The sequence below is a fragment of the Hypanus sabinus genome, chromosome 8 (genome assembly GCF_030144855.1).
Source record: "Hypanus sabinus isolate sHypSab1 chromosome 8, sHypSab1.hap1, whole genome shotgun sequence".
Lineage (NCBI taxonomy): Eukaryota > Metazoa > Chordata > Chondrichthyes > Myliobatiformes > Dasyatidae > Hypanus > Hypanus sabinus.
The window spans coordinates 174,220,232-174,246,869 of NC_082713.1; the positions used below are offsets into that span (position 1 = coordinate 174,220,232).

Genomic DNA, 26,638 nt, shown 5'->3' on the forward strand with positions numbered 1-26,638 from the left:
TTTTAGGTTTTGTCTGTATGCAGATAGGAGGAATATAGCCAAGTGATCCAATTTACCGAAATACAGTCTAGGCAAGGAATGGTAGGCATTCCTTATCTCAGTGTAGTATGTTGGGACCTCTGGTGCTAAAGATTATATGCTGGTGATAATTGGGCAGGGTTTTCTTCAAACAAACCTGGCTGAAGTCTCCAATTATTATTTGAAATGCATTGAGATGGGCTTTTTCTTGTTTGAAGACGGCATTATGCAGTGTCGTGAGTACTTGATTTTAGTCGTCCACTGGTGGTATATCCACTGTAGTCAGGATTACACAAGTACTCCCTAAGTAAATAGAAAGGATGACATTTGACCATCAGGTGCACCGTCGCGGGAGGGGGGGTAAACGAGTTCAACAGAACTGCCATGCCAGAGCACCTACGAGCATTAACCACAAAACTCTCCTCCCTTTGCCTTACCAGAGTTCACAGTTCAGTCCATTTTGTAAATCGTGAATCCTTCTGGTCTGACTGGTGCCATCTGGCCTGTCCAGAGATAACCACGTTTCGATAAAGCATAAAATTGAGCAGACTTTCATCTGCCTCTGATACAGCAGTCTTGCCCTCAGATCCTCAGTTTGATTCTTCAGTGATGGCACATTTGCCAACAAGATGCTGGGTAGAGGAGCCCTCATCCCTCAGTTAAAGCCTGATTTGGATTGCCCCTCTCCTGCTATATTTTTGGCCATGGTGATAAGCCTCTACAGGTGCCTCCCTGATTGGTCCGGGATCTTCAGTTGACATCTGAAGATCATTGAGGTGATTTAAAATTCCATTCTTTGGAAGAAGGTTACATTCTTCAGATTTCAGTGCAAGTAGTTCAAAAGTATATTTAAGAGGCATTTTGGAACAATTTTCTGCAGCTCACAGTAAGTCGCTGATGATCATCAATGCCTAGATGGCACCGGTGATCATTTCTGTTCATTAAATGTATTAATGGAAAGAAATGGATGAAGTGGGCAAGTAAGATTACCTCGGAAATCTATTATGTAGTTGTATTTTGCAGTGGAAAATGAAAGCAAGCCATGTGAATTCTCCTTAAAATTTCTTTCGATGTCTTCGCTGCTTACAGAATGTGGAATATTGGGATCCTTCTGAAAGAAAAAGAAAAATTGTCTAAAAATATCAAACAAAACCTAATTTACTTTGACTTTATCAAGTTACTTCATATGGACAAGTAAAAGCCTTAGTGCAAATGTTTTAGTTAAGGTAGAATGCAGGTGTGTCCAGGAAATATTCCTGATACAGTATGTGGAGAGACAAACCAGAGGAGAGGTCACACTGTATGGAGTTATTTGGTAGTGAAACTGGTCAGGTGACAATTTCTGGTGGACAAGCATTTCAGAGTTTGTAACCAACAACTTCCTGACCTTTAGCATAGGTTTTTTAAAGGAATGCAGAAAATGTGGGAAAGTATTAAATTGGGAAAGGGACAATGGTATTAGGCGAGAACTGTGGAGTGTAAATTGGGAACAGATATTATCAGAAAATGTGGAGATTGTTTAGGGAGCACATGCATGGGAGTTTGAATAGCTTTGCTCCACTGAGACACAGAAAGGATGATAGGGAAGGAACCTCATGGCACTAGACAGGTGGAACATTTCATTAAGGGGAGGAAGGAAGCAGACTTTAAGTTTAGGAAGGAAACTTTCTAAAATCTTGAAAGCTATAAGTAGCCAAGAAACCCAGAACTGAAATTGTACATTTTAGGGAAAAAACACAGTACCAAGGAGGAATTTCCTATCAGAAATGTGGTTTAGCCAGAAAACTACCATTAAAATTCCATTAACTACAAATACTGTCAAATTAAATGCTAAATAGGATAATAAAAATTGGCTAAACTGTATTTTTCCTTAATGTTACACAAAAATAAATCTGAACTACATTTTAGGACTCTTCAATTTTCTATCATAACTGATGGTTCACTTTTCATTTAAGCATTCCACAAGTAATAAAATACTACCTCATAAATGTGCCATTTTCCGCATTCCCCCAAGTAGTACCAGCTCCATTGTGTATCAGATGTATCCATGTCCTCCATCACTGAAGCAAATTCCTCATCACCCATGAGTGAAATTACTGCAGGTCAAAATTACAAATTGAATTAATAAAATAGCAAATCCCATACTCATCCATTAAATGCACCTCTTGGACTTCGACAAGGCCTTCAACAAAGTCATGCATGAGAGGTTTGTCCAGAAAGTTCAGTCACTTGGCATTCAGGGTGGATTCAGTAAATTGGATTCAATATTAGCTTAGCAGGAGAAACCAAAAGGTGGAAGTAGATGATTGTCCCTCATGGACTTCAGCAAGGCCCTCAACTAAGTCCCGCTTGGGAGGCTTGTCCAGAAGGCTCAGTTGCTTGGCATTCAGGATGAAGTAGTAAATTGGACTCAACATTGCCTTAGCAAATGACACCGAGGTTGGGGGTGTAGTGGACAGCAAGGAAGATCATCAAGCTTGCAGTGGGATCTGAACAAACTGGAGAAAAGGGCTGAAAATGGTAGATGGAATTTAAAGCAACATGCACACAATGCTGAAGAAACTCAGCAGGTCATGCAGACGGCACCCATGGAAATAAATAAACAGTCAAAGTTTCAGGCCAGGATCCTTCTCCATAACTGAAAAGGAAGGGGAAAGACACCAGAATAAAAAGGTACCGGGAGGGGGAAGGAGGATAGCTAGAAGGTGATAGGTGAAGACAGGTGTGTAAAAGATAAAGGGCTGGAGAGAAAGGACTCTGATCAGACAGGAGAGTATAGGAGAAAGGGAAGGAGGAGGGGACCCAGAGGGAGGTTGATAGGGAGGTGAGAAGAGGTAACAGGCCAGAGTTGGGAACAGATGAAGACCGGAGGAGAAGGGAATTCTCTTTTACTGGAAAGAGAAATCGATATTTGTACACAAGGTTGGAGGTTACTCAAACAGAATATGAGGTGTTGCTCTCCACCCTGAGGATGGCCTCATCTTGGCACAAGAGGAGGCCATGGATCAACATGTCGGAATAGGAATCAGATTTAAAATGTTTGGCCACTGGGAAGTTACACTTTTGGTGGATGGAGCGGAGGTGCTCGACGAAGCAGTCCCCAATTACAATGGGTCTCACCAAGGTACAGGAGGCCACATCAGGAGTTCTGGACACAAAAGACAACCCCAGCAGATTGGCAGGTGAAGAGAACTGAAGCTGAAAGGACTGTTTATGGTCCTGAAAGGAGGTGAATGGACAGGTGGAGCACTTTAGCTGCCTGCAGGAATAAGTGCTGGGAAGGAGATTAGTAGGGAAGGACAAATGGACAAGGGAATCACGGAGGGAGCAATCCTTGTGTAAAGTGGAGGGGGAAAGGTAGTCTGGGGTATGATTCCTACCCCAGAAAGGGGTGACAGGGTCAGAGAATGTTGAATCTCTGGGGATAGAGTTAATAACTGCAAGGATTTAAAAAAAATTTATGGGAATCATATATAGGCCTCCAAATAATAGCCAAGATGTGGGGTTGAGATTAAAAAGGGAGCTGGAAAGGGCATGTAAACAGGATAATGTCACAATTGTAATAGGGGACTTCAATATGCAAGGGGATTGGGAAAGTCAGGTTGATGTTGGATTGCTTGTCCTTGAACCTTCTTGGGGAAAGGCTATCTTAGACTGGATATTGTGTGCTAATCCAAATTTTATAGGGAGATTAAGATAAAGGAATTCTTGGGAGGCATTGATCATATATGATTGAACTCATACTGCAATTATGAGAGGGAGAAGGGCAAGTTACGTGTATCAATATTGCAATGGAATAAAGACATTAAAGGAGTTTGCCCAGGTGAATTAGATGGGGATATTGGCAGGGATGATGGCAGCGCAGAGGTAGTTGAAGTTTCTGGGAATAGCTCACAAATCACTGAATAAATAGGTCGCAGAGAAGAAATAGTTCTCAAATGGCAGGGTAGGTAACCATATATGATGATGGAAGCTAATAACTGCAAAAAGGCTAAGTAAAAAGCATATAACGTAGCAAAAGTGAATGAGAAGTTGGATGACTGTGAAGTTTTTAAAATCCAACAAAATGCAACTAAAAAGCCATAAGAAGGGAAAGGATAAAATATGATGGCAAACTATTCAATAATATAAAGCAGGATACTAAAAGTTATTTCAGTTACACAAAAAATAAAGAGAAGTGAGAGTTGATATTGGACCACTGGAAAATGATGCTGGTGAGGTAGTAATGAGGGACAAAGAAATGGTGGATAAACTTAATTAGTATTCTGCTTCAGTCTTTTCTGTGGAAGACACTAGCAGTGTGCCAGAGGTCTGTGAGTGTCAGGGAGTAGGCGTATTGCTATTATGAAGGAAAAAGTGCTAAGCAAACTGAAAGGTCTTAAGATGGATAAATCACCTGGACTAGATGGACAACACCCCAGAGTTTTGAAAGAGGTTACTGAAGAGATAGCTTATTCATTGGTTATGATTTTTCAAGAATCACTTGATTCCAGCATGGTTCTGGAGGACTGGAAAATTGCAAATGTCACTCCACTCTAAGAAGGGAGGAAGGCAAAAGAAAGGAAATTATAGGCCAGTTAGCCTAACCTCAGTGGCTGGGAAAGTATTAGAGTCTATTACTAAGGATGAGGTTTTGGACTACTTTGAGACTAATGATAAAATAAGTCAAAGTCAGCATGGTACTGTCAAGGGAAATCTTGCCTGACAAATATGTTAGAGTTCTTTGAAAAAGTAATGGGGTGGAGAAAAGAAGAGGCAGTGAATATAATTTACTTGGATTTTCAGAAGGCGTTTGAGAAGGTGTCACACATGAGACTGCTAAACAAGAGAAAATCCTATGGCGTTACAGTTAAGATACTGGCATGGATAGAGGAATGGCTGACATGCAGGAGGAAGTGAGTGGGAATAAAGGGGGCCTTTTCTGGTTGGCTGCTGGAGACGAGTGCTGTTCCTCAGGGGTCAGTATTGAGACCTCTGCTTTTCACATTGTTTGTCAATGATTTAGATAATGGAATTGATGGCAAAGTATGTGGATGATAAGAAGATAGGTAGAGGGGTATGTAGTGCTGAGGAAGCAATGCGATTGCAACAGGACTTAGACAAATTGGAAGAATGGGCAAAAAAGTGCCAGATGGAATAGAGTTGGGAAATGTATGATAATGTATTTTGGTAAAAGGAACAATAGTGTGGACTATTATCTAAATGGGGAGAAGGTGCAAACATCAGAGGTGCAGAGGGACTTAAGAGTCCTCGTGCAAGACTCCCAGAAGGTTAATTTACAGGTCGAGTCTATGGTAAAGAAGGCAAATGCAAATCTCTGCAGGTTCTCTGTTTCCTCAACACTACCCTTTCCTCCACCTATCTTTGTATCATCTCCAAATTTAGTCACAAGTCCATTAGTTCCACATTCCAAATCATTGACATACATCGTAAAAAGCAGAGGTCCCAAAACTGACCCCTGTGGAACTCCACCGGTAATCGTCAGCCAGCCAGAATAGGATCCCTTTATTCCCAAACTCCATTTTCTGTCAATAAGCCAATCCTCCACCCATGCTAGTAACTCCCCTGTAATTCCATGGGCTCTTATCTTGCTAAGCAGCCTCATGTTTAGCACCTTATCAAAGGCCTTCTGAAAATCCAAATACACCACATCTACTGCATCTCCTTTGTCAACCCTGCTTATAATTCCCTCAAAAAATTGCAGTAGGTTAGTCAGGCAAGATTTTCCTTACAGGAAACCATGCTGGCTTTGGCCTATCTTGTCATGTGCCTCTAGATACTTGGTAATCTCATCCCTAACAATCGATTCCAACAACTTCCCAACCACTGATGTCAGGCTAACCAGTCTATAGTTTCCATTCTACTGCCTCACACCCTTCTTAAACAGAGTAACATTTGCAATTTTCCAGTAATCCGGTACAATGCCAGAGTATATTGATTCTTAAAAGATCATCGTTAATGCCTCTGCAATCTCTCCAGCTGCTTCCTTCAGAACCCGAGGGTGCATTCCATCAAGTCCAGGAGATTTATCCACCCTCAGACCATTAAGCTTCCTGAGCACCTTCTTAGTCATAATTTTCACTGCACATACTTCACTTCACTGACACTCCTGAATATCCAGTATACTGCAGAAGTCTTCCACCATGAAGACTGATGCAAAATATGCATTCAGTTCCCCTGCTATTCCTGTATCTCTCATTACAATATCTCCAGCATCATTTTCTATTGGTCCTATATCTACCTTCAACTCTTTTTTACCCTTGATATATTTAAAAAAGCTTTTGAAGTCAAGTCAAGTCACTTTTTATTGTCATTTTGACTATAACTGCTGGTACAGTACACATTAAAAACGAGACAACGTTTTTCAGGACCATGGTGCTACATGAAACAGTACAAAAAAATACACTGAACTAAATGAAAACAACACAGAAGAAAAAAACTACACTAGACTACAGACCTACACAGGACTGCATAAGGTACACATAGTCTGGTCGTGAGAGTCCGAATGCTTTTTCCCAGATGGCAGGAGGGAGAAGAGTTTGTATGAGGGTTGCATGGGGTCCTTCATAATGCTGTTTGCCTTGCGGATACAGTGTGTAATGTAAATGTCCGTAATGGCGGGAAGAGGGACCCCGATGATCTTCTCAGCTGACCTCACTATCCGCTGCAGGGTCTTGCGATCCAATATGGTGCAATTTCCCGAACCAGGCAGTGATGCAGCTGCTCAGGATGCTCTCAATACAACCCCTGTAGAATGTGATGAGGATGGGGGCTGGGAGATGGACTTTCCTCAGCCTTCGCAGAAAGTAGACACGCTGCTGGGCTTTCTTTGCTATGGAGCTGGTGTTGAGGGATCAGGTGAGATTCTCCGCGAGGTGAACAACAAGAAATTTGGTGCTCTTAACTATCTCTAATGAGGAGCCGTCGATGTTCAGTGGGGAGTGGTCGCACTGTGCCCTCCTGAAGTCAACAACCATCTCTTTTGTTCACATTAAGAGACAGGTTGTTGGCTTTGCACCAGCCTGTTAGCTGCTGCACCTCCTCTCTGTATGCTGACTCATCGTTCTTGCTGATGAGACCCACCATGGTCGTGTCATCAGCGAACTTGATGATGTAGTTCGAGCTGTGTATTGCTGCACAGTTGTGGGTGAGCAGAGTGAACAACAGTGGACTGAGCACACAGCCCTGGGGAGCACCCATACTCAGTGTGGTGGTGTTGGAGATGCTCCCTCCGACTTGGACTGACTGAGGTCTCCCAGTCAGGAAGTCTAGTATCCAGTTGCAGAGGGAGGTGTTCAGGCCCAGTAGGCTCAGCTTTCCAATCAGTTTCTGAGGGATGATAGTGTTGAATGCTGAACTGAAGTCTATGAACAGTATTCGAACGTACATGTCTTTATTGTCCAGGTGGATTAGGGCCAGATGGAGAGTGATGGCAATGGTGTCGCCTGTTGAGCGGTTGGGACGGTATGCAGACTGCAGGGGGTCCAGTGAGGGGAGCAGCAGAGTCTTGATGTGCCTCATGATGAGCCTCTCGAAACACTTCATGATGATGGATGTGAGTGCAACTGGATGGTAGTCATTGAGGAAGGACACTGAAGACTTCTTCGGCACAGGGATGATGGTGGCGGCCTTGAAGCACGTTGAAATGGTGGCGCTGTTCAGGGCGATGTTGAAGATGTCAGTAAGATCATCTGCTAGCTGGTCTGCACATCCTCTAAGCACTCTACCAGGAATATTCTCTGGTCCAGCAGCCTTCTGTGGCACCTGCCTCATTTTTTTGCAGAAACTCCAGCCATTGCTGCTCTGCTGTCTTTCCTGTTAGTGTCTCTTTCCAGTCAACCTTGGCCAGTTCCCCTCTCAAACCATTGTAATTTCCTTATTCCACTGAAATGTGGACAAGTTGGATTTTGGTTTCTCCATCTCAAATTTCAAAGTGAACTCGATCATATTGTGATCACTGTTCCCTAAAGGTTCCTTAATCTTAAACTCTCTTATCACTTCCGGATCATTGCTTAATACCCAATCCAGCACAGCCGATAGTGGGCTCAACAACAAGCTGTTCTAAAAAGCCATCCTTTAGACATTCTACAAATTCTCTCAAGGTCCAATACTGACCTGGTTTTCCCAATCCACTTTCATGTTAAAATCCCCAACGATCATCATGACATTGCCTTTCTGACACACCTTTTCTATCTCCTGCTGTAATTTGTAATTCACATCCCGGCTGTTGTTTGGAAGCCTCTAAACAACTGCCATTAAGGGCCATTTTAACCCTTGCCATTTCTTAACTCAACCCATAGAGACTCTACACCTTCCAATCCTATGTCATCCCTTTCTAATAATTTAATATGATTTATTATACACAGGGCCATATCACCCCCTCTGCCTACTAATGTATCTCTCCAATACACTGTATATACTTGGACATTCAGCTCCTAATGGCAGCTATCCATCAGCAGAGTTCCAGAGATGGCCACAACATCATACTTGAAAATCTGTAGCTGAATTTCAAGATCATCCATTTTATTTCTTACGCTGCATGCATTCAAATATAACACTTTCAGTATTTGTTGCTTTCTGTTGTAAATCATCCCTCTGGCTGTGATTATGCCTCATCTCCTGCCTGTCCATTCTATCATCTGTTGCACACTATTTTTGATTTATTTCTGTTTTCCCCTTCTTCCGCCCTATCACTCTGGTTCCCCATCCCCCGGACAAATTAGTTTAAACCCTCCTGAACAGCTCTAATAAACCTGAATGCTAGGATAGCTGATGACACAAAGGTGGGAGGTGTTGTGGATAGTGTGGAGGGCTGTCAGAGGTTACAGCGGGACATTGATAGGATGCAAAACTGGACTGAGAAGTGGCAGATGGAGTTCAACCCAGATAAGTGTGAAGTGGTTCATTTTGGTAGGTCAAATGATGGCAGAATGTAGTATTAATGGTAAGACTTGGCAGTGTGGAGGTTCAGAGGGATCTTGGGGTCTGAGTCCATAGGACACTCAAAGCAACTGTGCAGGTTGACTCTGTGATTAAGAAGGTGTATGGTGTATTGCCTTCATCAATCATGGTATTAAATTTAGGAGCCAAGAGGTAATGTTGCAGCTATATAGGACCCTGGTCAGACCCCACTTGGAGTACTGTGCTCAGTTCTGGTCGCCTCACTACAGGAAGGATGTGGAAGCCATAGAAAGGGTGCAGAAGAGATTTACAAGAATGTTGCCTGGATTGGGGAGCATGCCTTATGAGAAAAGGTCGAGTGAACTTGGCCTTTTTTCCTTGGAGCGAAGGAGGTTGAGAGGTGACCTAATAGAGGTGTACAAGATGATGAGAGGCATTGATCGTGTGGATATTCAGAGGCTTTTTCCCAGGGCTGAAATGGTTGCCGCAAGAAGACACAGGTTTAAGGAGCTGGGGAGTAGGTACAGAGGAGGTGTCAGGGGTAAATTTTTCTACTTAGATAATGGTGAGTACGTGGAATGGGCTACCAGCAATGGTGGTGGAGGCAGATACAATAGAGGCTTTTAGCTAGGTACATGGAGCTTAGTAAAATAGGCTATAAGTGAGCCTATGTGGTAAACTATGTATACCTGTCTGGACACGCCCCTCTGCTGACTGCTCTTGTGGCTCCTCCCACAGACCCCTGTATATAGGCGATTGGGGCACTGCTCCTCCCTCAGTCTTCGACATGGTCGTGCTCCCTTTTCGCTGTTAATAAAAGCCTGTCATTCACTTCCATTCTCCTAGAGTTGTTGATGGTGCATCAGCCTAGTAATTTCTAAGGTAGGGACATGTTCGGCACAACTTTGTGGGCCGAAGGACCTGTACTGTGCTGTAGGTTTTCTATGTTTCTATATTCTGCCTGCTAGAATGGCAGAGCAGAGTAGATGGGTCGAATGGCCTAATTCTGCTCCCATGTCTTACGGTCTTGTTATGGATCCATCCTCTGTTGTAGTTGTACAGACCCAGAGATTATTAAATTTGCTGGGCTGTTGTAGGTGGTTTGCTGATATAACAGCCTTCAGTGATCTCTTATTTGCCTCGGGAAATTTTCTGTCCCAAGTAAATTACTTCCTCTTATTGCAGTTGTGCCATGCCCAAATTTGCTTTGTGCTTATCTTGAAGGCTAGATAATTGAGCAAATAAAGTACTTCATGTTCATGCTGATCTGCAGGCTCAGGGGCAGTCAAGGTATCATCCACATATTGTATGATAGTTGAGTCAGTGCCTGGCAAGTCCCTTAGGTGTTGTTTCAAGGAGATGTGGTAGGCAGTGGGACATTTGTGAAGTCCCTGTGGTAGCCTTGTCCTCTGATTTGGTTGACCATCAACTGAAAAAGGCAACCATGGTTGATATTCAGGCACCAGTGGTACTGACCAGAAACCATTGGCCATGTTAATAACTGGGAAACATTTATCTGATGGCTTCTGGGTGTTGAAGACAGTTGATGGATCTGCCACCAGTTAATATATTGATTGGCAATGCTCCTGCTCCAATCCATCTGGGTAAACTCCTCTCTCATGCCTCTGTAATTCCCTTTATTCCATTGCAATACAGATACATGTACCTCCCACCCTTCATCTTCACCACATCCTACAGAGGTTGTATTGAGAGCATCCTGAGCAGCTGCATCACTGCTTGGTTCTGAAATTGTACCATCTCGGATCACAAGACCCTGCAGTGGACAGTGGGGTCAGATGAGAAGATCATTGGGGTCTCTCTTCCCGCCATTACAGACATTTACACCACACACTGCATCCGCGAAGCAAATAGCATTATGAAGCACCTCACGCACCCCTCATACAACCTCTTCTCCCTCCTGCCATCTGGGAAAAGGCACCGAAGCATTCGGGCTCTCACGACTAGATTATGTAACAGTTTCCTCCCCCAAGCCATCAAATTCCTCAATATCCAAAGTCTGGACTGACACCAACTTACTGCCCTCTACTATTGTGTTGTTTATTATTTATTGTAATACCTACACAGTTTTGTGCACTTTCTGCAGTCCTGGGTAGGTCTGTAGTCCAGTGTAGTTTTTTGTGTTGTTTTACATAGTTCAATGTAGTTTTTGTATTGTTTCATGTAGCACCATGGCCCTGAAAAATGCTATCTCCTTGTACTGTACTGTACAGTACTTTACCAGCAGTTATGGTCGAACTGACAATAAAAAGTGAATTGACGTGAATGACTTGTGCTTCCCCCTCTCAAATTGCAGTATGAATTCAATCATATTATGATCACTGTCTCACTGCCCTCTAAGGATTCCTTTACGTTAAGCTCCCTAATAAGAACTGGGTTATGACACAACACCCAATCAAAGATAGCCTTTCCTCGAGTAGGCTCAAGCACAATCTGCTCTAAAAATCATCTCGTAGGCATTCAACAAATTCCCTCTCTTACGATCCAAAACCAATCTGATTTTCCCAATTCTCTTGCATATTGAAGTCCCCATATTACAATGGTGTCATAACTCTTATTTAATGCCTTTACCAGTTCCCTTTGCAATCTCAACCCCACATCTTGGCTGCTATTTGGAGGCCTATATAAGATTCCCATAATGATTTTTTTTAATCCTTGCAATTTCTTAGCTCCACCCAAAGATTCAACATTCTCTGACCCCATGTCACCTCTTTCTAAAGATGTAATTCCATCTTACCAACATTTGTATGTTGATTCATACACTGAAATTGCTCAACCCCTTACTCGCCTGCTGAAAGAAACAAGCAATCTGACAACCCTACAATTCTTAATGAAGAACAAAAGGAAGCATTTCAAACTTAAAAGGCAATATTAAGTACTGTACTTGATTAGGAATCTCTGATACGAGAAGACCATCTATCCTTATGTCAACAAGAAGTGTGGCTACATGACATAAGAACATAAGAAATAGAAGCAGGAGTAGGCCATCTGGCCCATTGAGCCTGCTCTGCCATTCAATAAGATCATGGCTGATCTGACTACGGACTCATCTCCACCTACCTGCCTTTTCCCCATAACCTTTAATTCCCCTATTATGTAAAAATCTATCCAATCTTTTCTTAAATATATTTACTCAAGTAGCCTCCACTGCTTCATTGGACAGAGAATTCCATAGATTCACCACTCTCTGGGAAAAGCAGTTCCTCCTGATCTCCATCCTAAATTTACTCTCCTGAATCCTGAGGCAATGTCACCTAGTTCTAGTTTCACCAACCAGTGGATGGCAGTTTTAACTCAAGGACATGGAGACTGACAGCATCCTGTTTGCTATTATTGTTATTACTCTGTCAAGTTGGACAATGTAGCATTAGGATGGGTTTCAGTGCAGGCAACCTACCTGCCAGTCATGGCTTTTTCTAACATCGTGCTGGGTCAGACTTTAATTGTTTGATGTCCACATTCAGTGCATACTCTACTGACCATGAATAGGGCTCTCAAGTGACAGTTGCTTGGTGATCCAAGTGGTCCACTTTTAAAGACACCTAATATTATCATTCAAGAGCAAGTCCAGTGAATCCAGCTATACTGTTGCCAGTGGACACAGAAGACCATGATGATCACGACTATCCAAGAATAATAACATGCCAAGCAGATGCAAATTATCATAAAGAAGTGCCTTTATTGAAACCATCTGATTCTGTACTCTGAAGGAACCTCAACCATTGAGGGAAGAATTTGAATGACTGGTTGGGCTGTTGTCACAGAAAATGAAGTGATGGCCTCAGGAAGCATGGCTCCCAGTACCTCTGCACAACAGGCATAACTGAAAGCTTTGACTGAAGCCTGTATGCTAGCAGAAGGAAGATCAGCTAATATCTACACAGATTCTCAAAACGCTTTTGAAGTTGTTCATGACTCTCGAAACTTATGGAGACAAAGAGGATTTCTTACAGCCGTGGGAACTCCAATCAAGAATGGTCAACTAGTATGAAAACTTATGGAAGTCATACAACTACCGTCAGAATTTGCTGTATTGAAATGTAAAGGTCACTCCAAAATAACCACAGTAGAAAGCCGTGGAAATGCAAATACAGATGAAACTGCAAAAGGGGCAGAAAGGGAAGGAATTTTTAAAGCACAGAAATAGAAGAAAACCTGACAACTGAAACTATGGAAACAAAGTTGAACTCTGTGTTACAGACAAATATGTAAGACCCTGGAGAAATGCAAAATTAATGCTCAGACCAAGAGAAGTGGTCCTGGATGGAAAATGGTGACTTTTTAAATGATGATGGAGTATGGAGATATGGCACTCGCCATAGACTAGTGGCCCCCAACTGAAATGCTTCCTTATCTGGCACAGCAGATACATTCCCTAGTACACACTGTAGTGCAAAAGATGATTGACGGATTCTCCCAGAGGTGGTGGAATTCAAAGTTCAGGATGCAAGCTCGACAAACAGTTCAAAGATGCAAGACATGCTAGAAAACAAACTTTATATTGACAGAAAAACTGCTTAAATGCTCCTGCCCCACCTGGTACATTTTTACATCTACAAGTGGAGTACTTACTTACTTTACTTTATTGTCACCAAACAATTGATACTAGAGCGTACAATCATCACAGAAATTTGATTCTGTGCTTTGTGCTCCCTGGAGTACAAATCGATAGTAAATATAATAAAATTTTAAGTTATAGATCATAAATAGAAAATAGAAACAGGAAAGTAAGGTAGTGCAAAAAAAAACAAGAGACAAGTCCAGATATTTGGAAGGTATGGCCCAGATCCGGGCCAGCATCCATTCAGCAGTCTTATCATAGTTGGAAAGAAGCTGTTCCCAAATCTGGTCATACGAGTCTTCAAGCTCCTGAACCTTCTCCCGGAGGGAAGAGGGACAAAAAGTGTGTTGGCTGGGTGGGTCGTGTCCTTGATTATTCTGGCAGCACTGCTCCGACAGCGTGCGGTGTAAAGTGAGTCCAAGGTTGGAAGATTGGTTTGTGTGATGTGCTGGGCTGTGTTCATGATCTTCTACAGCTTCTTCTGGTCTTGGACAGGACAACTTCCATACCAGATTGTGATGCACCCTAGAAGAATGCTTTCTACGGTGCATTTATAAAAATTAGTGAGGGTTTTAGGGGATAGGCCAAATTTCTTTAGTTTTCTCAGGAAGTGAAGGCGCTGGTGAGCCTTCTTGGCAGTGGACTCTGCTTGATTAGACCAAGTTAGGTCATTTGTGATATTAACCCCGAAGAACTTAAAGCCTTTGACCTGTTCCACCTGCGCACCACCAATGTAGATGGGGTCATGCGGTCCACTAGTCCTTCTGAAGCCAACAACCAATTCCTTCATCTTGCTGACATTGAGGGATAGGTTATTGTCTTTGCACCATGCCACCAGGTTCTTAATTTCCTCTGTACTCAAATTCATCATTACCCGAGATATGGCCTACAATTGTGGTGCCATCAGCAAACTTATATATTAAGTTCGATGGAAACTTGGCTACACAATCATGGGTGTACAGTGAGTACAGCAGGGGGCTGAGTACACCGCCTTGTGGGGCACTGGTGCTCAGAGTGGTTGTAGAGGAGAGCTTGTCCCCTATTTTTACTTCAGGCTACTAAACCGAAGTGCCAAGGATATTCAGATGTCCTGGTAGTAATGGACAAATTTTCAAGAGGGTTGAAAGCCATCCCAGCAAGAAAAGCTATGGCTACAAACACAGCTAAATCTGATTAAGGTCTATATTCCTAAATGGAGATTGCCATGTCACTTTGATCTGACCAAGGAACACATTTCACTGGAAACATATGTCAAGAATCATGTCGACTGATGGAACATTAAATTGTCTTTTCATTGTCCACATCATCAGCGTCATCAAGACAAGCTGAAAGAATGAATGGCATCATCAAACAATGGCTGACCCTAATTATCACTGTGGCCTAAAACTTTTCCTTTGGTTCGATCTAGCATCAGAGCAACCCAATACAAGAAAGCAAAACTGAGTCCATTTGAAGTGATAACAAGGTGACCCACGTCACTAGCAGGTGCTCTGAATCTCAGAGAGGCTGATATACACATTATGGCAGTTAGCTTAGTTGATTATTGTAAGAAGTGAACCCAAGCTGTTCAGTCTGCTCTCAACAGGTTTCCGCTGCTTGGAGCAGTCCATCGGAAGGAGGGCACACCCTGATTCCTGGCGAGTGTGTCCTGATCAAGAAACCACATAAGGAACCACTGGGAGCTCAGTACTTACCAAGTACTGTTAATTACCAATTCGGCAGTCAAGGTAGAAGTTAAAAGTAAGTGGAAACATGTCAGCCACTGCAAGTGAGCTAACTGTCACCAGAGTGAGACAGGTGCTGTGAGAGGACTTCAAGCAAGTTCCTGGGTGTTAATATTTCTGAAAACATAACCTGGTCCCAACATATTGATGCAGTTATAAAGAAGGCAAGACAGCAGCTATATTTCATTAGAAGTTTCAGGAGATTTAGTATGTGACCTAAAACACTCATGAACTTCTATAGATGGATCGTGGAGAGCATTCTGACTAGCTGCATCACCATCGGGTATGGTGGGGGGGGTGGGGAAAAGGGGCGTTGTAAAATTAGGCCAGTCTATCATGGGTACTAGCCTCCACAGTTTCTAAGACATCTTCAAGGAGAGGTGCCTCAGAAAAGTGACGTCCAACATTAAGGACTCCGTCACCCAGCACATACCCTCTTAGACCATAAGACACAGGAGCAGAATTAGGCTATTCAGCCCATCGAATCTGCTCCATCAACCATCATGGCTGATCCTGAATCCCACTCAATCCCATACACCTGTCTTCTCTCCATATCCTTTGATGACCTGACCGAACAGGAAACAATCAACTTCCGCCTTAAATATACCCATGGTCTCCACTGCAGTCTGTGGCTGAGCATTCCAGATTCACCATTCTCTAGCCAAAAAAATTTCTCCTTACCTCTTTTCTAAAGGGTTGACCCTCAATTTTAAAGCTGTGCCCTCTAGTTCAGTAATCCAACTGGTCCAGGTGACTTATCCACCTTAAGACCTTTGAGTTTGCCTAGCAATTTTTCCTTTCTGATAGCACTGACTACCACTCTCTAGCTCCTGTCGATCACTGTTTCTTTACTTTCCCTAACAAGCCAAAGGTCATTGAGTAGCAGCTCCAATTCCCTAACACAGTCTCTAAGGAGTTGCATCTCAATACACCTTGTGAATTGAGGAGGCATTAAGTCTCCTGGAAATACCACACCCAGAACAGAACACTGGCTCTTCTCGTGGTTACTTTGTTACCATCAGGAAGGAGGAACAGAAGCCTGAAGGCACATACTCGGTGGTTCAGGAACAACTTCTTCCCCTCTGACATCTAATTTCTAAATGGACATTTAACCCATGAACCTTACCTCACTGCTTTTTCTAAATTATTTCCATTTTTGCACTGATTTTAATTTGTCTATGCAATATTCATGTAATTCAGCTTTCCTTTCCATTTTATAGACCTCAAGATGGTGCCATGTACAGCACCCGTGTTGTGAGCTATCCAAATCTACAGTATACAGTACTATTAATTTCTGCAACTTTAGAAACATAGAAAACATACAGCACAATACCAGCCCTTCGGCCCACAAGGTTGTGTCGAACATGTCCCTACCCTAGAAATTAGCAGGCTTACCTATAGACCTCTATTTTTCTAAGCTCCATGTACATATCCAAAAGTCTCTTAATAGACCCTATCATATCTGCCTCCACCACATTTGCCGGCAACCCATTCCACACACTCACCACTCTCTGTGTAAAAAACTTACCCAACATCTCCTCTGTACCTACTCCCCAGCACCTTAAACCTGTGTCCTCTTGTGGCAACCATTTCAGCCCTGGGAAAAAGCCTCTAACTATCCACATGATCAATGCCTCTCAACATCTTATACACCTCTATCAGGTCACCTCTCATGCTCTGTCACTCCAAGGAGAAAAGGCCGAGTTCACTCAACCAGTTCTCATAAGGCATGCTCCCCAATCCAGGCAACATCCTTGTAAATCTCTGCACCCTTTCAATGGTTTCCACGTCCTTCCTGTAGTGAGGCAACCAGAAATGAGCGCAGTACTCCAAGTGGGGTCTGACCAGGGTCCTATATAGCTGCAACATTACCTCTCGGCACGTAAATTCAATTTCACGATTGATGAAGGCCAATATACCGTACGCCTTCTTAACCACTGAGTCAACCTGTGCAGCTACTTTGAGCGTCCTATGGACTCGGACCCCAAGATTCCTCTGATCCTCCATACTGCCAAGAGTCTTACCATTAATACTATATTCTGCTATCATATTTGACCTACCAAAATGAAACACTTCGCACTTATCTGAGTTGAACTCCATCTGCCACTTCTCAGCCCAGTTTTGCATCCTATCAATGCCCCGCCGTAACGTCTGACAGCCCTCCACACTTCCCACAACACCTCCAACCTTTGTGTCATCAGCAAACTTACTAACCCATCCCTCCACTTCCTCATCCAGGTCATTCATAAAACTCACGAAGAGTAAGGATCTCAGAACAGATCTCTGAGGCACTCCACTGGTGACCAACCTCCACAAGAGGAATAGACAGAGTGGACAGCCAGTGCCTCTTCCCCAGGGCACCATTGCTCAGTACAAGAGGACCTGGCTTTAAGGTAAGGGGAGGGAAGTTCAAGGGGGATATTAGAGGAAGGTTTTTCACTCAGAGAGTGGTTGGTGCGTGGAATGCACTGCCTGAGTCAGTGGTGGAGGCAGATACACTAGTGAAGTTTAAGAGACTACTAGACAGGTATATGAAGGAATTTAAGGTGGGGGGTTATATGGGAGGCAGCGTTTGAGGGTCGGCACAACATTGTGGGCCGAAGGGCCTGTAATGTGCTGTACTATTCTATATTCTATGTTCTGTTAGCCACTCTTTGCCTTCCGTGGGCAAGCCAGTTCTCGATCCATAAAGCAATGTCCCTTGGATACCATGCCTCATTACTTTCTCAATAAGCCTTGCAGGGGGTACCCTATCAAATGCCTTGCTGAAATCCATATACACTACATCTACTACTCTTCCTTCATCAATATGTTTCGTCACATTCTCAAAAAATTCAATCAGACTCATAAGGCACGACCTGTCCTTGACAAAGTCATGCTGACTATTCCTAATCATATAACCATATAACAATCACAGCACGGAAACAGGCCATCTCGGCCCTCCTAGTCCGTGCCGAACTCTTGATCTCACCTAGTCCCACCTACCCGCACTCAGCCCATAACCCTCCACTCCTTTCCTATCCATATACCTTTCCAATTTTACCTTAAATGACACAACTGAACTGGCCTCTACTACTTCTACAGGAAGCTCATTCCACACAGCTATAAAGAAATACCCCCTCGTGTTTCCCTTAAACTTTTGCCCCCTAACTCTCAAATCATGTCCTCTCATTTGAATCTCCCCTACTCTCAATGGAAACAGCCTATTCACGTCAACTCTATCTATCACTCTCAAAATTTTAAATACCTCGATCAAATCCCCCCTCAACCTTCTATGCTCCAATGAATAGAGACCTAACTTGTTCAACCTTTCTCTGTAACTTAAGTGCTGAAACCCAGGTAACATCCTAGTAAGTCGTCTCTGCACTCTCTCAATATCATATTATGCTTCTCCAAATGTTCATAAATCCTGCCTCTGAGGATCTTCTCCATCAACTTACCAAGGAAGGGGATGACCTAACAGAGGAAAGTCGCAGTAGTCATGTCTCTGGCACTGAGTCTCCCTCTGTGACTCAGAAGGGAAGTGGGGAGAAGAGGTATGCTGTGGTTTAGGGAATTTGTTAGTTTGGGGAACAGACAGGAGGCTCCATGGGCAAGAATGAGATTCCCAGATGGTATGTTGCCTCCTGGGTGCCAAGGTCCGGAATATCTTGGATCTAGTCCTCAGCATTCTTTAGTGGGAGGGTGAACAACCAGAAATCATGGACCATGTAGGTACCAATGACCTGGGTAAGGTGAGTGATGTGGTTCTGCACAGGGAGTTCAGGGAGTTAGGAGCAAAGTTAAAAGGGCAGGATCTCCAAGGCTGTGATTGCAGAATTGCTACCCATGCCACATTCTGAGGCCAGAACTAGAAAGATTATACAGTTTAATATGTGGCTAAAGAGTTAGTGTAAGAGGGAAGGCAAAAGATTTTTGGATCATTGGGCTGTCTCCCTGTGAAGGTGGGACCTATACAAAAGGGACAGTTTGCACCTGAACTGGTGGGGAACTAATATCCTAGCGGGAAGGTTTGTTAATGCTGCATGGTGGAGTTTAAACTAGAGTTGCAGGGGAGTAGGAACCAGAATGCCAGAACAGTTAGCAGAGGGGTTGTGGAGGCAGATGTTGGTGAGACCTCGTTCAAAGTTAAGAATCAAAAGGTTGAGCAAGGTGTGACTAGGGCCCTGAGCTGCCTATATCTCAAATAGTATCATACGAAAAGCAGATAATGGTGCTGTAGATGAGGTAGCTGGTTTATAAACAGAGGCAATGTATAGTGAGGAGAGCCTATTGATAGGGCAGAGTTGCAGTCAAAAGGATGAGTGGCAAAGTAAACTGCAGACAAAATTTAAAAAGGGTGAATACAGGACTGAAGGTATATTTGAATGTGTGCAGTATACATAATAAGGTAGATGAACTTGCAGCAGTTACAGATCAGAAGTTATGATGTTGTAGGCAACACAATCATGGCTGAAAGAAGACTATATAACTGGGAGTTGTATATATCCAAGGATATATAACTGATATATATTGATATATATATCAATAAATTAGAGAGAGTGCAGAGACAATTTACTAGGATGTTACCTGGGTTTCAGCACTTAAGTTACAGAGAAAGGTTGAACAAGTTAGGTCCCTATTCATTGGAGCGTAGAAGGTTGAGGGGGGATTTGATCGAGGTATTTAAAATTTTGAGAGGGATAGATAGAGTTGACATGAATAGGCTGTTTCCATTGAGAGTAGGGAAGATTCAAACGAGAGGACATGATTTGAGAGTTAGGGGGCAGAAGTTTAAGGGAAACACGAGGGGGTATTTCTTTACTCAGAGAGTGATAGCTATGTGGAATGAGCTTCCTGTAGAAGTAGTAGAGGCCAGTTCAGTTGTGTCATTTAAGGTAAAATTGAATAGGTATATGGACAGGAAAGGAGTGGAGGGTTATGGGCTGAGTGCAGGTAGGTGGGACTAGGTGAGATTAAGAGTTCGGCATGGACTAGGAGGGCCGAGATGGCCTGTTTCCGTGCTGTGATTGTTAAATGGTTATATGATTTATATTGTATTGAATGGAACTGCAAGGGCAAAAAGACCCTAATGGACGTTATATGCAGACCCCCAAACGGTAGTAAGGATGTGGCCTACAAATTAGATAGAGAATACATGCCAAACATACAATGTGATGCGGTCATGGGGGACTTCAATATGTAGGCAGATTGGGAAAAATGGGTTGTGCTGGATTACAGGAGGGGGAATTTCTAGAGTGCCTACAAGATGGCTTGAGCCCACTAGGGGATCAGCTACTCTGAATTGGGTGTAGTACAATGAGCAGAATTGATTAGAGAACCCTTAGGGGCAAGTGATATGGACAAAATCACCCTGAAATTTGAGAAGAAGCTAAAGTCAGATGTATCAGTATTACAGTGAAGTAAAGGGAATTATAGAGGCATGAGAGAAAAGATGGCCAGAGTTAACTGGAAAAGACCAGTTTTCCAGACCATAATATGGACAAATTCACCCTGAAATTTGAGAAGAAGGTAAGTCATATGCATCAGTATTATAGTGGAGTAAAGGGAATTACAGGGGCATGAGAGAGGAGTTGGCCAGAACTGACTGCTTTGAACACGGACAGGGATGACAGCATAGCAGCAATGGCTGGAATTTCTTGAAAAAAATTCAGAAAAAAACCAGGATATATAGATCATAAAGAGGAAGAAGTATTTTAAAGGAAAGATGGCACAACAGCGGTAACAAGGTAAGTCAAATGCAACATAAAAGCCAAAAAGAGGGCATATAATAGTGCAAAAATTAATAGGAAATTAGAGGATTGAAAGGTTTTAAAAACCAACAGAAGGCAATTAAAAATGTCATTAAGAAGGTAAAGATGGAATACGAAAGTAAGCGTCTTCTTCTTCTTGTTTTACGGCGGTTGGCACCCAGCTTAATGGTGCATTACTGCCACCTTCTGGTCTGGGGTGTGGATCCCTTCACCCATTCTCACACACGCACACACACACCCTAATCTACACTTTATCCTTTCTTCTTTGGCCATCCTAGTACCCTATTCCTGCATATCCATCATATCCTATTTAAAAAAAAACCGTGTATCCCTTAAGAAATCTAAAAGCACCCTGACCTGTGCTCTCTCACCCATGCCAGTATTCCTTTTAATGTGAATTCCCTTAGATTAATTCTCATCATCTCTCTCTGTATCCCATACTTCCTGCAACTCAGAATTACATGTTTTACTGATGCATCTTCCTGACATTCCTCACACAATCCTGTCTGGTGTTTCCCTATCATTTTCAATGTTTTGTTTAGTGCACAGCGCCCCAGCCTTAACCTAGTCGACAGTTTCCTCTCTTCTAGTACTTCTAACACTCCTTTGTATTTGATATAAATGCCTTCCTTTCCCCTCTCTGTCCCATCTTTCTTGCCACATTTGGATGATTTTCCCCCAGATTACACACTTAGCCTCTGCTTTACTGATACTAATGTACATTTCTATATTTTCTTTCTTTAACGCCCTCTTTACCAACTCATCCACCCTCTCATTCCCCTTCACCCCTACATGAGCTGGAATCCATAGAAATTTTACTTGACCTCCCTGATTTGAAACTCTTGTGACTGACTGAAGGACTTCATAAAGTACATCTTGCCAGCTATTTGAGTGAAAAGACCATAAACTTGCTAGAACTGAGGATGAATCTGAGCATATCAACACTTTGACTTGTCTAGCTTTCTCCACCCATCACAACGCAACCAACACTGCCAACATCTCCACTTTACACACCCCTAACTTATTAGATGATGTTCTGCTGATTCCAATTTCTTTTGCTGGTATAATCACCCCAACCCCTGTCACTCCCTGATGGTTCCTTAGCACCATCTGTGTAAATCTGAGTATAATAACTATACTTTTCCATCGCTTGGTAGTTAAATGCACTTAGCAAATCAGTTTTATATTTTTCTTTCCTTTTTACCTCTAACAAATGCCAGTCTATGTCAGGCCATACAATCTTCCATGGAGCTACAACTGGATAAACTACTGAAGGACTTATCCTTAGATCAAACACTCCACATTCTTTAGCAATATCATTCCCTACCCGACTAAAGTTATCCCTCTGAAAACTCCCATTCTCCCAGCACTCCTGCAATACTCCTTTTGTGGGGTGAGAATCATTGTGCCCCTGCAAATTAGCCCAGTAGTTTGCCATTAATTGTATCCTTCTTAGTTCCAAATGCATTACTCCCAATTCTACCTGTAGGGCTGATACTGGTGATGTTTTAAAAGCCTCACTGCACATTCTCAAAGCCTGAGCCCGAACTACATCCAGTTTCCTTATAAGAGACCTAGCTGCTGATCTGTATGCTACACTTCCATAGTCCAACATAGATCTTACTAAAGCCACATACATTCTCTTCAACGCTGAAGAACTTGCTCCCCATTCCCGACCAGTCAAACATCTCATCACATTTATTACTTTTTTACATTTCTCCTCAACTTTCCTGATAAGATCTGCCCATGTTAACCATGAATCAAATACAACTCCCAGAAATTTAAATGACCCAACCCTCTCTAATTCTATCCCATACATCCTTAACTTCTTCACTACCTCAATTCTTTTCCTGGTGTAACATACAGTTTGAGTTTTTTCTACTGAAAATCTACATCCCCAATCATAACTCCACTCCACCGCTTCATCAATTGTTCCTTGTAGCTTCCTGATTATATGTTTCATGTTCCTGCCTCTTTTCCACAAGGCCCCATCATCTGCAAACAGTGACCTACCTATATCCACTGGTACTTTTGTGAAGACATCATTGATCATAATGATGAAAAGTAACTGGCTAATCACACTACCTTGAGATGTGCCATTTTCCACTATGTATTGATTTGATAATTCTGACCCAATCCCAACTTGAATTTTCCTACCAAACAAAAAATCTTTTATCCAATTAAAAACTCTCTCTCCAACATGGCAACAGCTGCTTCCCAGCGAGCGATTGAAGAGGGCTGGAGCTGTGGAGAAATGGATGGTTGTGAAGGGAGAAATAAAGGGAATGAGGAGATAGTGAGCGGACGGATGAATGAAAACTGAGAGAAAGTGAGTAAAAGAACAAGAAAAGATAGTGGAGAGCACTCTGAAAGTGAGGAAGATGAACAAGTTCAGTGAGAAGGTGTTATAATAAGGTTTGATGAGAAGGCTCAAGGAAACATGAAGAAAATTAACCCGTCTGTGTTAACAACAACACTGGCAAATAAGATAGGGGAAATAGTATTTGTGAAAGTCCTTAATGATGGCAACCTATTGGTAAGATGTGCGAATGAGGAACAGATTGAGAAAGCACTCAAATTAAGAGAGACAGGAAAATGTAAGGTGGAATACACAGGGAGGGTGGGAGCACAAAATGGTGGTGGATGTAGAGGAGTGATCACGGGGGTACCAATGAGTATAAATATGGAGGAGTTAAAGAGGAATATCAAAGAAGGAAAAGTAATGAATGTTCAAAGACTGAAAACAATACAGGAGGGAGTCAAAAAGGAAAGTGAAACAGTATTGATTGAATTTGAAGAAGAAAGAGTGTCAGGGAAGGTGTTTCTGGGTTTCATAAATTACCCAGTAAGAGTGTATGTGCCAAAGCCATTGAGGTGCTATAATTGCCAAAGATTTGGACACACAGCTAAAAACTGTAATAGGCAGAGGAGATGTGCTAGATGTGGGGGTGATCATGAATATGGAAAGTGTGGAACAGAAGTGCAACCAAAATGCTGTAATTGTGGAGGAGCTCATAATGTGGCATATAATGGATGTGAGGTTATGAGATGGGAGAATAAAATTCAAGAAATAAGACTGAAAAGAAAGATCACTTATGCAGAAGCTATAAGAACTTCAAGAGGACAGAATAGTGCTCCTAATGGACAGGGAGCAAGAGGGATGCAAGAGATGCAACAAAGAACAAATGACAGGATTTATGTAGACAAAAAGACTCTAGTAACATTCATTGCAGGAGTGGTTAATGGTACGGCTGAGGTAAAGTCAAAAAGTGAAAAAATTCAGCTGGCTGTCAAAGCAGCAATGAACCATTTAGGGTTAGTTGGATTGATGCGGGAAGAAATGAGGGAGAACCTCACTAATCAGTCAAATCAGGAAGTGTCATGGGTTGTTTAATACTAATTATAGTGATTCTTTTGCAATGGAATGCAAGGAGCTTACTGGCCAATAGCCAGGAATTCAAGCAGTTTATTAAAGAAATAGTTGTAAAACCGGATGCAGTGTGTATTCAGGAGACTTGGTTGAAACCAACTTTAGACTTCATGGTATATGAATATACAATGATAAGGAACGATAGAAATCAAGGGTGAGGAGGGGGGTTTGCTATATTAATCAAACAAGGTATACCATATAAGGTACTGGAAAAGGGAGATGATCAGGAATACATAGTGGTGGAAGTGTGGGACAGAGGGGAGGAAGTAATAATAATTAACTACTATAATCCATGTAAAAGGTTGGATTTGGATAGCATACTAAGAATACAAGGACAAAGCAGACATAAGGTAGTGTGGTGTGCAGATTTCAATGCTCACAGCACAATATAGAGGGACTTGTTTACAGATTTAAATGGAAAGGTAATTGAAGATTTGATGGAAGAAAAGGATTTGGTGTGTGTGAATGATGGTAGAGGAACAAGAATAAACATAACAACAGGAACTGAGTCAGTATTAGATATTATGTTAATGTCTAATACCTTGGCTGGAGTTAGTAACTGGGGAGTTTGGACTGCTTCAACAATAGGCAGCGATCATTACCCAGTTTCATGTTCAGTGGGTGAAAGAGTTGAAATAAGATCAGGTGGTGGAATCCCAAAGTGAGTGTTTGGAAAAGCAGATTGGGGTAAATTCCAGAAGTTGAGTGAAGAAGCATTGACAAGGATTGACATTTCTGAAAATATAGATGAATTAAACAGTCAGATAATTTCAGCAATTATTGTGGCAGCAGAAGGATCTATACCCAGGAGTAAAAATAGGATGAATAGAAAACTGGTACCATAGTGGACAGAGGAATTTTGTCAGGCTGTAAAAAGCAGAAATAGACCATTCAGGCTAGTTAAAAGAACTCATAATATGCAGCATTTGATTCAATATAAGACGGCACAGGCAGTGGTGAGAAGAACTATACATCTAGCTAAAAGGGCAAGTTGGAGGAGTTTTTGCAAAAAATAGGAAGAACACCACCTGTGGGAGAGGTATGGGGAATGATTAAGAGGATGGGAGGAGATAGAAGGGAATGGGAATATCCAGTAATGACATCTGAGGAGGAAACAGCAGTCTCCAGTAGGGATAAGGCTCAGATCATGGCCAAGTTGTTTGTACAGATACATGGTTCAGAAAAATTGTCTGAAGAATGGTGAAGGAGAAGGGAAAGAACAATGAGTCAACAACCAGGTGTGTTAAACAGGAGGGAAGAAACAGATGATATAATTGATGATCCATTTACGTTGGCAGAAATGGTGAGAACAATAAAGAGATCGAGACCAACCTCCTCAGGGAAAGATCTGATATGCTATGTTATGCTAAAAAATCTAGAAGAAGGAGCGCTCTTGAAGTTGCTGCATCTTTACAACAGAGTGTGGGAGGAGGGAAGATTACCAAGTGCAAGGAAAGAAGCAGTAGTAATTCCAATAAGGAAACGTGGAAAGGATCCATCAAAACCCACTAGCTACAGGCCAATAGCATTAACATCAAATATGTGCAAGATAATGGAAAGGATGGTAAAAGAAAGGTTATCGTATGAGCTTGAGAAGAGGGGAATGCTGGCAAGTTATCAGAATGGTTTTAGGAAGGGAAGAAATTCCATTAACTCAGTGATAAGGTTAGAGACTGAAATAAGAAAGGCCCAGGCAAAGAGTCAGTAGTTGCAGTGTTTTTTAACATAGGAAAAGCCTATGACATGATGTGGAAGAAAGGATTGTTAATTAAACTGCACGAAAGTAAGCTTGCCAATAATATAAAAGAGGATACCAACAGTTTCTTCAGATACACAAAGTTTAAAAGGGAGGCTAGAATGGATATTGGACCGCTGGAAATTATGCTGGAGAGGTAGTAATCGGGGACAATGAAACTGAAAAAGCATTTTGCATTAGCAGGCACTAGCAGTATGCTGGAAGTTCCAGGTGTCAGGGAGCATGAAGTGTGTGAAGTTCATTACTAGAGAGAAGGGTCTTGGGAACCTTATCATGGAAAAGGATAGAATCAGAGAGGACAGGAAATTTTTTAATTGGAGAAGGGCAAATTATGAGGCTATAAGGCTAGAACTTGCAGGTGTGAATTGGGATGATGTTTTCGCAGGGAAATGTACTATGGACACGTGGTCGATGTTTAAGGATCTTTTGCTGGATGTTAGGGATAAATTTGTCCCGGTGAAGAAGATAAAGAATGGT

General features: G+C 42.3%; 1 protein-coding gene across 7 annotated transcripts in view; it reads right to left on the reverse strand.

Annotated features, from left to right (window-relative positions):
- The window catches only part of LOC132398745 (protein mono-ADP-ribosyltransferase PARP11), a 139,415-nt gene that overhangs the window by 81,841 nt on the left and 30,936 nt on the right, over positions 1 to 26,638 (reverse strand). For 5 of the 7 annotated variants that reach the window (XM_059978612.1, XM_059978609.1, XM_059978610.1 and 2 more), the window contains 2 exons: positions 1,999 to 2,114; positions 1,009 to 1,129 (listed from right to left, as the gene is read on the reverse strand). In XM_059978612.1, the coding sequence (XP_059834595.1) occupies positions 1,009 to 1,129; positions 1,999 to 2,103 (226 nt within the window). In that variant the 5' untranslated portion in view covers positions 2,104 to 2,114. The remainder of the gene's footprint in view (positions 1 to 1,008; positions 1,130 to 1,998; positions 2,115 to 26,638) is intronic. The other 2 variants (XM_059978614.1, XM_059978613.1) reach the window with 1 other exon arrangement.